Source organism: Furipterus horrens, unplaced genomic scaffold (assembly GCF_987537825.1).
Source record: "Furipterus horrens unplaced genomic scaffold, mFurHor1.1.pri manual_scaffold_9, whole genome shotgun sequence".
NCBI lineage: Eukaryota > Metazoa > Chordata > Mammalia > Chiroptera > Furipteridae > Furipterus > Furipterus horrens.
Genome location: NW_028327179.1, coordinates 54,588,802 through 54,604,163, shown reverse-complemented (window position 1 = coordinate 54,604,163; position 15,362 = coordinate 54,588,802). Strand labels below are relative to the sequence as shown.

The 15,362-nt window shown below is 35.5% G+C and overlaps 1 protein-coding gene across 2 annotated transcripts in view; it reads left to right on the top strand.

The window, feature by feature from the left end:
- The window catches only part of COG5 (component of oligomeric golgi complex 5), a 393,705-nt gene that overhangs the window by 47,902 nt on the left and 330,441 nt on the right, over positions 1 to 15,362 (top strand). For both annotated transcript variants that reach the window (XM_090287339.1, XM_090287341.1), the window contains exon 6: positions 1,463 to 1,583. In XM_090287339.1, coding sequence (XP_090143465.1) covers positions 1,463 to 1,583 — 121 coding nt within the window. The remainder of the gene's footprint in view (positions 1 to 1,462; positions 1,584 to 15,362) is intronic.

Genomic DNA, 15,362 nt, shown 5'->3' with positions numbered 1-15,362 from the left:
ATCTGTATTTCTCCTCATGATATATTTAGAATCCCAGAGGAATGATTGCTAGGGATACTACATTCCAAATGGTCTATCTAAAAATGCAATCTGACAAGCAAGAAACTGACAATAGTGGTTGTGTTGGGGAAGTTTATAGTTGGGACATAGAGATATGACGGTGACTTTCTTTTTTAGCTTTTGAATTTTGAGTCATGTGCTTATGTTACCTGTTCAGAAAATAAATAAAATGTAATCAAAAGATAAAGATGCCCAAGTCTTCCGCTTTCCAGGGGGAAATTCTTATTTGGCATTCTTTTATTATTTTAAGTACTTCAGCCTATAGTTACTCAGAAAAGCAGTCAGATTCAACATGTTTAATATCTGGTTGCCTTTGACTTACATATGTTTGTAAATGTATATTTAATTTTATATTTATGTTTTAGCATTTGTATATATTGTGTATGTGGATGTTGTGGGTGCATGAGTGTGGCTGTGTGTGTGTTTCACTCATAATAAAAAAATGTTTATAGCTGGAGCCTCAGGGACCCTGACTTCTCAGCGCTTTTTTTATTGCTACCAGTCAGGATTTTCCTCATTAGATGGGAGATGTTCTTGCTTTTCAGCCAACATCAGGGCCATTCAAAGATGGTATTGATGCTGCAGCAGCACACACTGTCTCTCTCTTCTTCATTATCACTGCTGAAACTGAAGGTCATTACATGTTATTCCATTCGTTTCCCTTCTCTTCATTCTCCCCCAGGCAATTGTCCTGGATCCAGCTTCTGTAATGAAGTGCCCTGAAATACATGAGTCTTTAGGATAGGTAAAGAACCAGTATTAGATTTGATAATAAAAAGGTAATAGGAGGTGGCATATATGGTAGTTTTCTTTAAATAACTTTTACTTGGATAATTATTAGTGATTTAAACATTAGGAAAATTCAAGTATGGCATGCTTATCCTTTAAGGACTAGTAAAATTAGGAGAAGTTTTTAAGTCTTTCGCCCGGGACTTAGGAAAGAGAAACCAGGATTGGAAACAGTAAGAGGCCATAGTAGGAAGCTAGGCAGTTCTAGCACAGTGGATGTCAGCTTTGGCTGCATGTTGGCGCCACTTGAGGGTATTAAAAAAAAAAAAGATGCTTAGTTACCACTGCTAGAGGTTCTGATTTAATTGGCCAGAGCTATGGCCTTGGCATTGGAACTTTTTGAATCTACCCATTTGAATTTAATATGAGGTCAAGACTGAGAACCACTGGCCTAGAGAAGAAAACTGGTCTAGGCCTGAAGAGAAGAGTCGCTGGGTTTCACTATATCTCAATCCTGAAATCTCTCTGGGATAAATTGGAGCTTATTTTATTAAAATGTGCTTTTTAAGACTTGTGATTATTTAGGTTTCTGATTGGTGAAAAGGACAATGAATCTGTAGCATCTAGAAAGAATGGAGAGATTTACATACTTATGTATGTGATATTTGTATAGGTTGCCTGTGATTTGCTTCGGAGAATAATTCGCATCTTACATCTCAGTAAGAGACTCCAAGGACAACTCCAAGGGGGAAGTAGAGAGATAACAAAAGCCGCCCAGAGTCTCAATGAACTTGGTAAGTTCTTTTTGATTACAAAGTTAGTAGAGTTTTAAAGGTTTTTTCAGTCACTTGATTTGTTGACTTGTTACATTATCATCATTAACAAATATTATTGAGCAAACTTATTTAATAATTGGCTGTTTTCAACATTGTCACGCTTTTCAAAATGAGTGAATAAATTTAATTGATTTCTTAGAAATGCTGTTTATTTTAAAAAACTATCATATAGTGTAATTGACTTTTAAAAAATACTGACCTGTGAACTTTAGCATATGTGTACATTTATGTAACCTCTAGCACAGTCATGTACAGAATAGCTCCATCATCTCCAAAATTCCATCATGATCTCCCTTTATAGTAACGCCTACCCATCCCTTACCTGATACCCCTAATCTTGGTGACTACTCATTGGTTCTGCTTCACTGTAGTTTTGTCTGTTGGACAGTGTCACATAAATGAAATCATAAAGTATATAACTTTTTGAGGCGGACTTCTTGTACTCAGTGTAATACCTTTAAGAATTATCTGAGTTTTTGTGTATACTGTAATTTGTTACTTTGTGTTTGTTGGGATACCACTGTATGGTTGTCCACTGCTTACTGATTCACTGGTTGAGGGAAATTTGTATTATTTTCAGTTTTTGGTTATGAATAGAGCTACTATAAACATTCATGTACAGGTTTTTATGTGAACTTAAGTTTTCATTTCTCTAGGAGAAATGTTGTTTTTTAGGTGACAAATCCCATGTTGACATTATGTCTAGAAGACTTACTGAGTTCATTTTTTCATTTGTTTCTTACTTTGTCAAGCATTTGGGGTAGACTCTTGACATTCAAAGGTTTAATATTCATGGTTTTGACTGTTAATAAGCTGCAAGATCTGTAATGAAGCAGTTGATAATTTTTCAGGCAAAATTTTGAATAGCTATCAAGTGCGGATAGAACTACCTAACACCTGCATTTTAATGAGGATTTATGGTTTTCTTTCCAATAGGTACCCAGTAATTTTTCTGAAGTGAATGTGTTTAGTAGTATTTGTAACTTTGTAGGTTCAAAAGGTCTTTGATTATATAAATCTCAAATATCAAGATTCCACTTAGTCTTGGTGGTATGCTTTGAAAGTAGTTATGCCAAAATAATATCAGAAAGATGTGTATTATGTGTTTTTATTGAAATTTTGATATTTCAATTGCATAGTTATGCTGTAATGCTTATTCCATATTTTTTACTAAGAAAATGTATCTTTCACAAATTATGCTTTAACATGTTTCAGTTTATAATGTTTAAATACATTGCTTAGGCACATCAGGGAGATTATAACTTGTGATTTTTTAATACTGGAATATATTGTGTAAAAGGTTAAGTTTTTAGCAGTGAGTAATGATTGCTTATTTTCAGACTGCTAAATGTAGGGGTGTAAAAACACTAGTATCAATATTGTTTTTTTGCTTTATCAAATTTAATTTCTGTGCTCCAAAAATAATCTGTAGTGATAATAAAGTAAAAACAGATATAAATTATTCCAAGTTGTATTATATATATTTGTCATGACTAGTACTCTTTCATAATAAAACATTACTAGGTTTTGATTATGATTATCAGCTCTTCTAGAAACAGTAAATGCTGTAATTCAAATGGTGGTCTTCTTTCTTTCTTTTTATTGTTGACAGTATTACAGATGCCCTTATTTTCCCCACCTTTGCCCACCTTTACCTGGTATCCCCGCCCCCAGCCCCCTCCCACCCCGCCCTCTAGCCATCACCTGTTCATGGTCATGTGTATTCTTTGGCTAATCCCTTCACCTTGTTTCATCCAGTCTCCCCTTTCCTCCTCCTGTCTCACAGCTGTCAGTCTGTTCCATGTGTCCATGCCTCTTGTTTCTATTTTGTATGTCATTTTATTTTATTCATTAGATTCCACATATAAGTGAGACCATATGATCAATCATAATGCTTTGAGTTGGTGCAGTGCAGAGTATAAACCCATTATCCTTCCAATGAGGTGTTGGCTTTACCCAAAGTTTTATAAATACTATGGTGAGAGGCTGTTGAGGAAATATAGTTTGTAGTGAATTTATCTCAAAATGGACTGTATTAATTTACATTTTTAAAGCTTTGCAGATTATGTGCTATTCAAAATTTGTGAAGGCATCATCTCTATTCCTGCTTTGGTTCAGTCTTGGTTAGCCCTAGCATTGATAATAAAGAGAGGCCAAGAGGGAAATGAAGTTTCTATATTTGAAATTAATGTTTTAATAGAAGTAATAATTTGATAATCACTATTACAGTAACATATGTATGTGTCTAAGTGATATTTTTATGACTGGAATTTCTCAAAATTATCAGTTTTTTATATCAATATGGGTCTGGTTCTTATTAGAAAGAATAAAATGATAAAGGGTACCAGTATTTACACCATAAGCCCTTGAATTAACTTAAAACCAATCTCTAGAACTTGAAAGGTCTTGAATTGCAGTGACCAGATAAAATAATTGTTATCTATAAATTAAGTATATTCTGAGTCTGGGAGTAGTGGTGGAATATAGTAGAGATTTCTCTTGAGGGGGATAATGAAAATGCTCTGAAATTAAATTGTGGTGGTTGTTACACAACCTTGTCAATATACAAAAAGTGCCAGTGAATTTGTACTTTAAAATGTTGAATTTTTGGTATGTGAATTAGATATTCAAAAAAAAAGTATATATCAATTTAAAAGGTATATTAAATATATACCTTAACTATATCAATTAAAAAGTGTCAATTTAAAACATATATAGTATATATGTCACTATATATAATCTTACACTGGTACATTTTCTTTTTATTAAAGTGAGGTCTAAATGACTAATAATAAACTTCCCATATTGAAAATGTACGATTGTTAAGTTTTGACATGAAGCCACACTGTCAAGATAGCGAACATAGCTATCGCCCTCGAAAGTGTCTTCATGTCCCTTGGTAGTATCTCCTCTGGCATTTACTGATCTGCTTTTTGTCACTAGATTAGTTGGCACATTAAATAATTTTATATAATTGGAATCATACAGTTTGTATGTGTTTCTGTTTGGCTCATTTCAATCAGCTTAATGACTTTGAGGTTCATTCATGTTGTTTGTATCAATAGCTCACTCATTTTTACTGCTGACAATATTCCATTGTGTGGATATCCCATAGCTGATTTATCAATTCACCTGTTGGTGAACATTTGGGTTGGTCCTAGTTTTTGGCTATTACAAATCAAGCTGATATGAACATTCACGTACAAGTCTTTGTAAGACATATGCTTTAACTTCTCTTTGATTAATACGTAGGAGTGGAATGGCTAGATCATATAGTAGATGTATGTTTAGGTTTTTATGTAATTGCCAAGGTGTTTTTCAAAATAATTGTGACATTTTACATCCTAGCTGTAGTGCACGAAAATTCCACTTCCCTCACATCCTTGTCAACAGTTTTTAGAGTCAGTCTTCTTAATTTTAGCCATTCTAATAGGTATGTAGTTGTATCTTGTTTTGAGTTTACAAAAAAAAAAAAATGACTAGAACTAAAAAAAGATGTTAGCAGGATTTCAGGATATAAGATCAATATATAATATTAGTTTTATTTACATATACCTTGCTAATAACAAGCAATTGGAAATTGAAATGAAAAAATATTTATTATAACATCAAAAATATGAAATACTTAGGGTTGAATTTGACAAAAGATACACAAGGACAGGGAGAAAAAAATTTTAAAATATCTGTTTGGTATAGGACTGTGTCCAGCATACATTAAAAACTCCCAAACCTTGCTAAGTACACAGACAATCCAATTAAAAAAACAGGCAAAAGATTTGAACAGACATTTCATCAAAGAAGATATATGGGTCTTCAGGGCAAGATGGAGGCATAAGTAAACACGCCTCTCCTCCTCACACAACTATAGCAAAAATTACAACTAGACTACAAAAAAAATTTTACACTGAAATGTCAGAAAATCGAGCTGTATGGAAGTCTGACACCCAAGGATTTAAAGAAGTCACATTTATCCATATGGGTAGGAGGGGTGGAGATGCAGAGAAGCATGGAGAGGTGGGGAGGTGTGGAGATGCAGAGATGCATGGAGTCACAGAATGGGCAGTCCCACATCCATGTCTGGTGGGTAAAAATTCAGAGGGATACCTTGGGAGCAAGGGATCCCAGCGTCAGACCAGACCACCCAATCCAGGGTTCTGGTGCCAGGAAGATAAGTCCCTATTACTTCTGGCTGTAAAAACCAGTGGAGGTTAGGGCGTTAGAATAAACTGTGGGATTCTTGAGAGACTCCTTCTAAAGGGCCCGCCAGGACTTGGGACTCACGTAGACTCATCTGCTCTGGGAGTTATGTAGACTCACTCCAGGGCAACAGCTGGAAGGGCACCAGTGGCTTATGGGAAGAAATTGAAGTGACTGGCATCGAGGCGAGTGCTGGGAGACAGCTTCCTCCCAGGCAAAAATCCAGAGGCCAGGCAGCGGCCTTGTTCCCTCTCCAAGCTCTCCCACACACAGAACCACAGAAGGGTGACACAGGTTGCCCTGCCCTGTTGATTACTTAAGGCCCTGCCCCATACAACTTACGGATGTGCTTTTCTGCAGTTGGCCACGCTACTCAGAAAGAATCATAGCAGCTCTACCTAATACACAGAAACAAGCTCAGGCAGGCTGCAAAATAAGGAGACAAAGAAATATGGCCCAAAATGAATGAACAAAACAAAACTCCAGAAAAGAACTAAGTGAAATGGAGATAAGCAATCTATCAGATGGAGAGTTCAAAACACTGGTTATCAGGATGCTCAAGGAATTCATTGGGTACTTCAACAGCATAAAAAAGAAACAGGCAGAAATGAAGATTACATTAAATGAAATCAAGAAAAATCTATAGGGAACCAACAGAGGAGGGGATGAAGCCGAGAATCAAATCAACGATTTAGAACATAAGGTACAGAAAAGCACTCAATCAGAACAGCAAGAAGAAAAAAGAATTAAAAAAAAAAACAAGGATAGACTAAGGAGTCTCTCAGACAACTTTAAATGTCCCAATATCCGAATCATAGGGGGTGCCAGAAGGAGAAGAGGAAGAACAAGAAATTGAAAACTTATTTGAAAAAATAATGGAAAAAAACTTTTCTAATTTGATGAAGGAAATAGACATACAAGTCCAGGGAGCACAGAGAGTCCCAAAAAAGTTGGAGCCAAAGAGGACCACACCAAGACACATCATAATTTAAATGGCAAAGGTTAAAGATAAAGAGAGAATCTTAAAAGCAGCAAGAGAAAAGCAATTAGATATCTATAGGGGAGCTCTCATAAGACTGTCAGCTGTTTTCTCAAAAGAAACTTAGCATGCTAGACTAGATTGGTAAGAAGCACAGTATTCCCTCACTTATCGTGGGTATTATGTTCTAGACATCCTGCGATAGGTGAAAATCTGCGAAGTAGGAGCCTTACATTTATTTTAGTATTTATATGTATTTTAAGGCTTTATAAACCCTTCCCACACACTTATAAACTGTTCCCAGTTCCTTATTAACCTGTTTCACACTTTTATAAACACTACTTATGTTCTTAAACATATTCTACACTCTTAAACCTACGTAACTTTAACAACATACATATACAGTACTGCAAAATTCCACAATATAGCAAAAAATCCGTGATAAATAATTAAATATAATATTTTTTACAATCCCGCAATACAGTGAGGTCGCGATATGTGAACTGCGATATAGAGAGGGATTACTGTATTCAAAGTGATGAAAAACAAGGACCTACAACCTAGATTACTCTATCCAGTAAAGCTATCATTTATCATTTAGAATTGAAGGGTAGAGGCCCTGGCTGCTGTGGCTCAGTGGATTGAGCATTGGCTTGCGAGCCAAGGGTCGCTGGTTAGATTCCTAGTCAGGGCACATGATTAGGTTGCACATCAGGGTCTCCAGTTGGGGGCTCAAGTGAGAGGCAACCACACAGTGATATTTCTCTCCCTCTCTTTCTCCTTTCCCCTCTCTCTCAAAATAAATAAATAAACAAACAAATAAATAGAATTGAAGGGCAGAGAAAGTATTTCTGGGACAAGGTAAAGCTAAAGGAGTTCATCATCACCAAGCCATTATTATATGAAATGCTAAAGGGAATTATATAAGAAAAAGAGGATCAAAACTATGAACAATTAAAATGACAGTAAATCCACAACTGTCAATAATTGAATCTAAATAACAAACTAAGCAAAACAAGCAGAACAGGAACAAAATCATAGCTATGGAGACCATTTGGAGGGTTATCAGTTGGGAGGAGGAAGTGGGAGAATAGGGGAAAAGGTACAGGGAATAAGAAGTACAAATTGGTAGGTACAAAATAGGGTGAAGTTAAAACAATATAGGAAATGGAGTAGTTAAAGAACTTACATACATGATCCATGGACATGAACTAAGGGGGAGATTGTTGGGGGGCATTGGGTTACCAGGTAGAAGGGACAAAGTGGAAGAAACTGGGACAACTGTCATAGCATAATCAATAAAAAAATATTTTTAAAGGGTATATGGATGGCAAATATGCATATAAGACGCTTAACATCATTAAGCATTAGGGAAATAAAAACTAAAATCATGCTAGTGTCATATTGATAGAAAATAAGCAGAATTATTTCAGTGCAGATTTTAATTTTTCAAGCAGATTATTATGTAATGATTAAAAATAAAACTACATTGTGTACATTTCAGGATTATATTGTATCACATTGATTTATAGCTTTTCTTCAAGAGTTTGGGGACTAGATGAAAATTTAGCTGGACCTTACTATAAATTGATAACATTTTTTGAGCATTAGTAAGATAATGCACTTCAAATACATATTTTTTTATAATGCTACCAGTTAACTTTCAAAATTGTTAGCCCATCTAAACAGGAACCCTACATAATTCCTAAATTGATATTTTTCAGAATATTTTGAGCAGCTTGGTAAACTATCATTGTGAACTAGAAGAAGGCAGCTCTTTTTAAATTAAATTTGTATCTGAAAGCACTTAAGATTTGAAATATTGAAAGGTTCTCATAATATTAATATATCTGGATCAGCAGATTTGCTTATCCCATGGAATGTATTGGTGCTTATTCCATGTTGAATTGACACTGTAGTGATGAAAACAGAAAGTGCTATATTTCTACAATCAGCATTAGCACATTCTAGTTTCCTCATTTGGAACAAAATCAGCTATTCCACCCCCCCTATAATATAGACACCTTGACCCACTCCTTCAGTCATTAGTGAAGAATCTTGTGTACTCTGCTTTAGTGTTATCAAATGGTAAAAATCTGCTAGGTGTTGTATTAGAATATTCAAATAAGAGAGGACATGGAAGTAGTGAATTTGTACTATTTAGAATGTAGCTGGTTGGTTATTTTCTTGGATACCAGTTTTGTTTGTTTGTTTGCAGTTATGAAGGGGTGTCTTTTGCTTCCTTATATTCCAAATTGCTGATCTGATTTATTGACTTCATCTACTGTACTGTTGATTCCCTGTAAATTATTCTTTACTTCAGTTAGTGTATCCTTCATGTCTGACTGGTTCTTTTTTATGGTTTCCATGTCCATTTCTATGCTATTGAAATTCTCATTAGTTTATTGAGTGTCCTTATAACCAGTGTTTTGAACTCTGCATCTAGTAGATTGCTTGTCTCCATTTTGTTTAGTTCTTTTTCTGGAGTTCTGTTTTGTTCTTTTATTTGGGACATGTTTCTTTGTCTTCTCATTTTGCCAGCCTCCCTGTGTTTGTTTCTATGTATTAGGTAGAGCTGCTATGTCTGCTGGGCTTGGTAGAATGGCCTAATGTAGTAGATATTTTGTACAGCCCAGTGACATAGCCTCCTTATCACTCAAGATGGGCAGTCCAGGTGCACTGCCTCCTGTGTGGGCTGTGTACACCCTCCTGTTGTAGTTAAGCCTTGATTGCTGTTGGCACATCAATGAGAGAGATTTATCTCAGGTCAAATGGCTGCAAGGATGGGCTGGGACCACTGACCACCGTGGAGGATCAGCTGTGCAGGGGCCCATCTCACAGAGCAGGACTTACTTCAGCAGGGTTCTGGTTATCACCTAGTCTGCCCCTTTAGTGTGTTGCTTGTGATGGTGATTGGGCATTGCTTCCATCTGGTCTGAAGTTGTCTGTTGGGTGCGTTGGCTCTGTGGCCTCCCGGGAGGTGCAGGCTAAGGTCAGCTGCCACCTGTGTTATATTTGGGGTCACCCAACATGAGCTACAAGGGGATCTGCAGCTGGCTACTACTGTGCTTTGAAAACTGTTTATTGATAAAAAAAATTTTATTACAGTATTAGATCAGAAATGACTTCTTAAATGCATTTAATAACAGTTTTTTTGTGTGTGACAACTTTAACATGGAGAATTCAGCATGCATTTTTAAACCTACATTGCAACTCTGGGTAGGTAGCTCACTTGGTTAGAATGTTGTCCTCTTATACCAAGGTTGCAGGTTCAGTCCCTGGTCAGGGTACATACAAGAATGAATCAATAAATGGGACAACAAATCAGTGTTTCTCCCTCTGTCTCTCCTTTCCTCTCTCTCTCTCTATCAATACATTAAATATCAATGTGTTACACCTACAGTGTCAGCACATATGATGATAAACATTTTCAGTAAGTTTATTAGATTTAAGTACTTTGTAAATTACTTACATATGTGATGGGATTCAGCTGCCACCAGGTGGGTGTGACGCTGCGCTCAAATCCAAATGTTCAGAATAATGGGCTTATGTGTAGGTATGGGTTTGCTTGTTGCAAAGATAAACATTGAAATTAGACACACACAGAAGCTCTTTTTTTTAACTAATTGAATTTAATGTTACTAAAATTTCTATTTAACAGATGATACACATACAGCACTTATGATACTATTTTATTTGTTTTATCATCATCACACAGTGTCAAATACCATCCAGTTAAAAACTGGATTGAGTGTTGGCCTGTGAACCAAGTGTCGCTGCTTCAATTCCCAGTCAGGGCACATGACTAGGTTGCATGTCAGGTCCCCAGTTGGGGGCACGAGTGAGAGGCAACCATACAGTGATGTTTCTCTCCCTCTCTTTCTCCTTTCCCCTTTTTCTAAAAATAAATAAATAAACAAATAAATTATTTTTATAAAACAACAAAAAAATAAAAACAGCTTTTTGTAAACTTTAGAATTTTGTTTTCATACATTTCAAAGTTACAGTAGTATTTCTAGGTGTATGTTTTATTCTGTATGGTCAGTTAATGCTTATGGAAGCCATGTATTTTACCTATTATTTGTCACCCCCTGCTGGAACATTTATCAGTGTTTGAGAACACTGATAAGATTCTGTAAATAGTACGAGGTCTGTCCAGAAGGTATCCAGCCATGTAATATGAAAAATAGAGACATCTACTGAAGAAGATACAAGTACAAGAAACATTGTACATAGGATAATGATGCTTTGCTCCCCTTCAAGATAGGCACGTTGGACCTCACACAGTTCTCCCAGTCGCCATCAGCTGCCCCATCATAATTTCCTGAATCTCATCGATGATCTGAAATCTCTTCCTTTTCAAAGGTAGTTTCAGTTTTGGGAAAAGCCAAAAGTGGCAGGGTGCCAAATACGGGCTGTAGGTGGTCTGAGTCACCTGGGTTATGTGATGTTGATCCAGAAAATTCTGCACAAAATATGATGCATGAGGGGGCATGTTGTGATAAAGCTTCCAATCACCAGTTGCTCATAGCTGTGGCCTTTTAAATTATCTGAATAGTTTCTGCAGTGGAATGTCAAGTTTAACTTAAAATCTGATGCAGATTCATTGCTCTACTTGCTCAGTCATTTTGAATGCGATGGTGACACAGTACACATACTCACTCAATGGTGTCTACTGGCCACACTGACTAGTATAGTGAAGTCATCATTATTCACGCACATGTGTTCCAGTCCATTCTCTTTGGCTGCCGGGTTACAGTGATGTCATGCAAACCATTCTCGTTTTATTAACAATGACTGGACTTCTTCTGGACTGACCTTGTAATGTATCAGATTTTTCTATTTCTTGGTTCTGTGGGGTTTTCTTTTCCATTTGGATGCTTGTCTATAGTTTTTAACCTCTTTAGATCTCAACCTCTTTTCCATCCTAGTATATACTCATATATCATTAATGTTAAGTTTTAAAAATTAAAATGTGTCTGAAATGGACATAAGAAGTATCTCAGAAATAGACTTATTATTGAATTTATTTTTCCTTTTTTAATTTTTAATTTATTTATTGTTTTTCTATTACAGTCCTATTTTTCCCCCATTGCTCCCCCATCCCCCCTTCTCCCACAGTCAATCCCCACCCTGTTGTCCATGTTGATGGGTCATTCATACTAGTTCCTTAACTAGATCCATTCCCTTTCTCCCCCCACTTCCCCCTGCCCCATCACGGTTAGTCTGCTCCTTGTTTACATGCCTCTGGTTCAATTTTGCTTGCTTGTTTCTGTTGTTCATTAGTTTTCTGTATTAGGTGGTATCTATTGCTCCTTTTTATTGATTATTTTATTGGCTGTTCCTTAAAATTTGTATCAGCCTACTTCTTAATGAATTGAAGCTTTGGGTCTCCAGATCTAATATTTTATGGAAAGATCAAATGCGCTGTTCTAATTGTTTTTGATATTACACTTGATTGCTTTATGTATAAAAAGCCTAGAACTATTTGAAATAGATTTTATCAGTCTTTTGTTTCGTAAATTGAAATTAGCTACAGGTTAAGTTAAGAGGGTTCAATGCAAATATATGATTATTATTATAAGTAGACATATAGAATTCTACATTTTAATACCATATAAACAACAGGGCAGGTAGGCAGGCAGGCATGGTCTTCTGAGATTGTCTTCCCAGTTCCTTTCCTCTTCATTTTTTCTTTCTGGGAGAGTTCAAGATTTGCTGAGTTTTAATTTTCTTAGCAACCCTGGGCTCAGGGAAAGGGTCACTCCTCTCTCCAGGGCTTAAATCATAATTGAGCATTACAGTCGCTAAGGTAACTCGAGGAAAGCGAACTGGGAAGTCCCAAACTTTTTAGAAAGTTTTTTTTTTTTTTCAAATAAATGCAGATGAAAAGGAAGAATTAGAAGTGGAGACTAGGTACTGTCCCTATATCTAAACTTGAGGTATACTACTTCCCTGTTTGCAAGAAATAGACTCCAGGTTGCTACTATTTTATACAGTTCTCTCATTTTCTTCATGTCACATTTTTTTTTTTTTTACTTTTCTGGATGTTAATAGTAATAGTTCATACTGGTGTAGTCTTTACAACTTATACAGTATACTCACATACAATCTTGCCGAATTATCTCCCTTCTTTCATTTCTTTCTTCTCTCACCTTCTCTCTTTTCATGCTTCTGTCTTTCCCTTCTTTCCATCGTTCCTTATCTTTACTTCCTTCCAATCTACCTCATCCATTCCTTCCTCTTCCTCCTTTTTTTTATTTTCGAGGTACATTTCTATTGTACTTTAAGCATTGTCCCTTACTTTCTAAACGGGGCTGGACTAATGATGGATTTGAGTCAAGGAACTGAAAGAAAAACTTAGGCACCAGATTGAGAGTGGGGTGGGTATTCCTTATTTGGGAAACATCAAGAACACTGATTTAAATTGGTTTATTAAAAATAAACTTTATTCCGGTCTAATTTATATAAAATAAAATGCATCCATTTGCGATGCCTTGTACACTGATGGGATTTGACATATGTGTATACATTGGTATAATAACTACCACAGTCAAAATAGAGAATATTTATATCATCCCCCTAAGTTATCTTGTTTCTTTTTGAGACAGTTTCTCTGCCTCAAACACAAAGTTTTGGTTACTAGAGATTTCATTTTGTCCTTTCTTGAGTTTCATGTACATAGAATCATACAGTATATGTTTATTTGATGAGTAGTATTTCACTGTATGTGTATGTCATAGTATGTTTATACACTCAGCTTTTGATGCATATTTGGGTTGTTTTCCTATTTTGGCTATTGTGAATAAAAGTTCTATGAACATTTACTTTTAGTGCTCTTAGGTAAAAACCAAAAGTGGAATACCTGAGTCGTCTTTTAAGTTTTATGATTAACTTCTTAAGATTTGCTACACTATTTTCCAAAATGTTTGTACCATTTTACATTTCTACTAGCAGTGTGCGACAGCCACATTTGTTTTGTGTCCTTTAATGCTTAGCATTGTGAGTCCTTTTCATTTTTGCCAGGCTAGTAGATTTGTAGTAGTATCTCTTTGTGATTTTAATTTGCTTTTATATGAATACTAATGATGTTGAGCCTACTTTTGTGTATTTATTTTGTTTTGTTTATCTTATTTTGTGAAATGCCTGTCTAGATCTTTTGCCCTTGTTTTAAATTGAGTGTGTTGTCTTATTGAGTTCCAACAGGTCTTTATATATTTTGGATACAAAGCTTTTGTTACATATGTGTATTGTGAATGTTTTCTCCCAATATATGGTATCCTTTTATTTTAAGCAGAACTTCTAATTTTTAAGGAAGTCCAATGTATATTCTGTTTTGTTTTATAATTCCTGCTTTTGGAGCGCTACCTAAGACTGTCTTTCCCTCTTCTTATGATAGCAAAGAGTTTCTTCTAGATTTTCTTCTAGGAGTTTTATAGTTTTGTTTTGTGTTAGGGTCTATGATTCATGCCATGGTAACTTTTGATATATCATGAGGGAAAGTTTGAAGCTTATTTTTACCCATGAATATATCCAACTGATCCAGTATGACTTGTTGAAAAGACCTTTCTGCCTCCGCCAAATTACCTTGGGACTTTTGTAGAAACTAATTGACCATATATGTGTAGGTATATTTTTGGGTTCCATTCTGTTCCATTTATCTCTGTCTTATCTTTATGTCACATTACTATGCTTTGATTAATGTATTAAAATTTTTTTATTGTTTATGTTATTACAGTTGTCATACTCTTTCCCCCTTTGCCCCCTCTACCCAACCCATCCACGCCCCATTCCCATAGTAAATCTCTACACTGTTGTCTATGTTCATGGGTGATGCATACATGTTCTTTGACTAATCCCTTGACCTGCTTTCAACCAGTCCCTCCTTCCCTTTTCCCCTCTTACAGCTATCAGTCTGTTTCATGTTTCCATACCTATGATTCTGTTTTGCTTGTTAGTTTATTTTGTTCATTAGATTCCACTTATAAGTGAGATCATATGGTAATTTGTCTTTCACTGGACTGGCTTATTTCACTAAGCATAATAGTCTCCAGTTCCATCCGTGCTGTCACAAAGGGTAAGAATTCCTCCTTTTCTACTACTGTGTAGTATGCCACAGCTTTTTATCCACTGATTACTGTAACTACGTATATTTGAACTTATTTTTAAAGTGTTTTCCTTGTAGGCAGAATATTTTCAGACCTCCTTTTTTTAATTCTCATCATTTCAGTCTCCTTTTGTTTGGAATTTTTAATTCATTTACATTTTTACTACTTATTGATAATGGTTGGATTAAGTTTGCTGTTCTTCTAATATATTCTGTATTTGTCATCTTTTCTCTTTTGTTCCTTTCTTGCTTTCTTTTCTTTTGGTTCTTTTTTAAAAAACCATTTTAAGTATATAATTTAGTGTCATTAAGTATGTTCACAATGTTGAATCACCTTCTACACCATTTCTAGAACCTTTCATTAACTTCTGTATTGCTTTCTGTTTATGAATTTGCCTATTCTAGATACTTCATATAAGTGGAATCATACAATATTTGTCCTTTTGTGTATGGC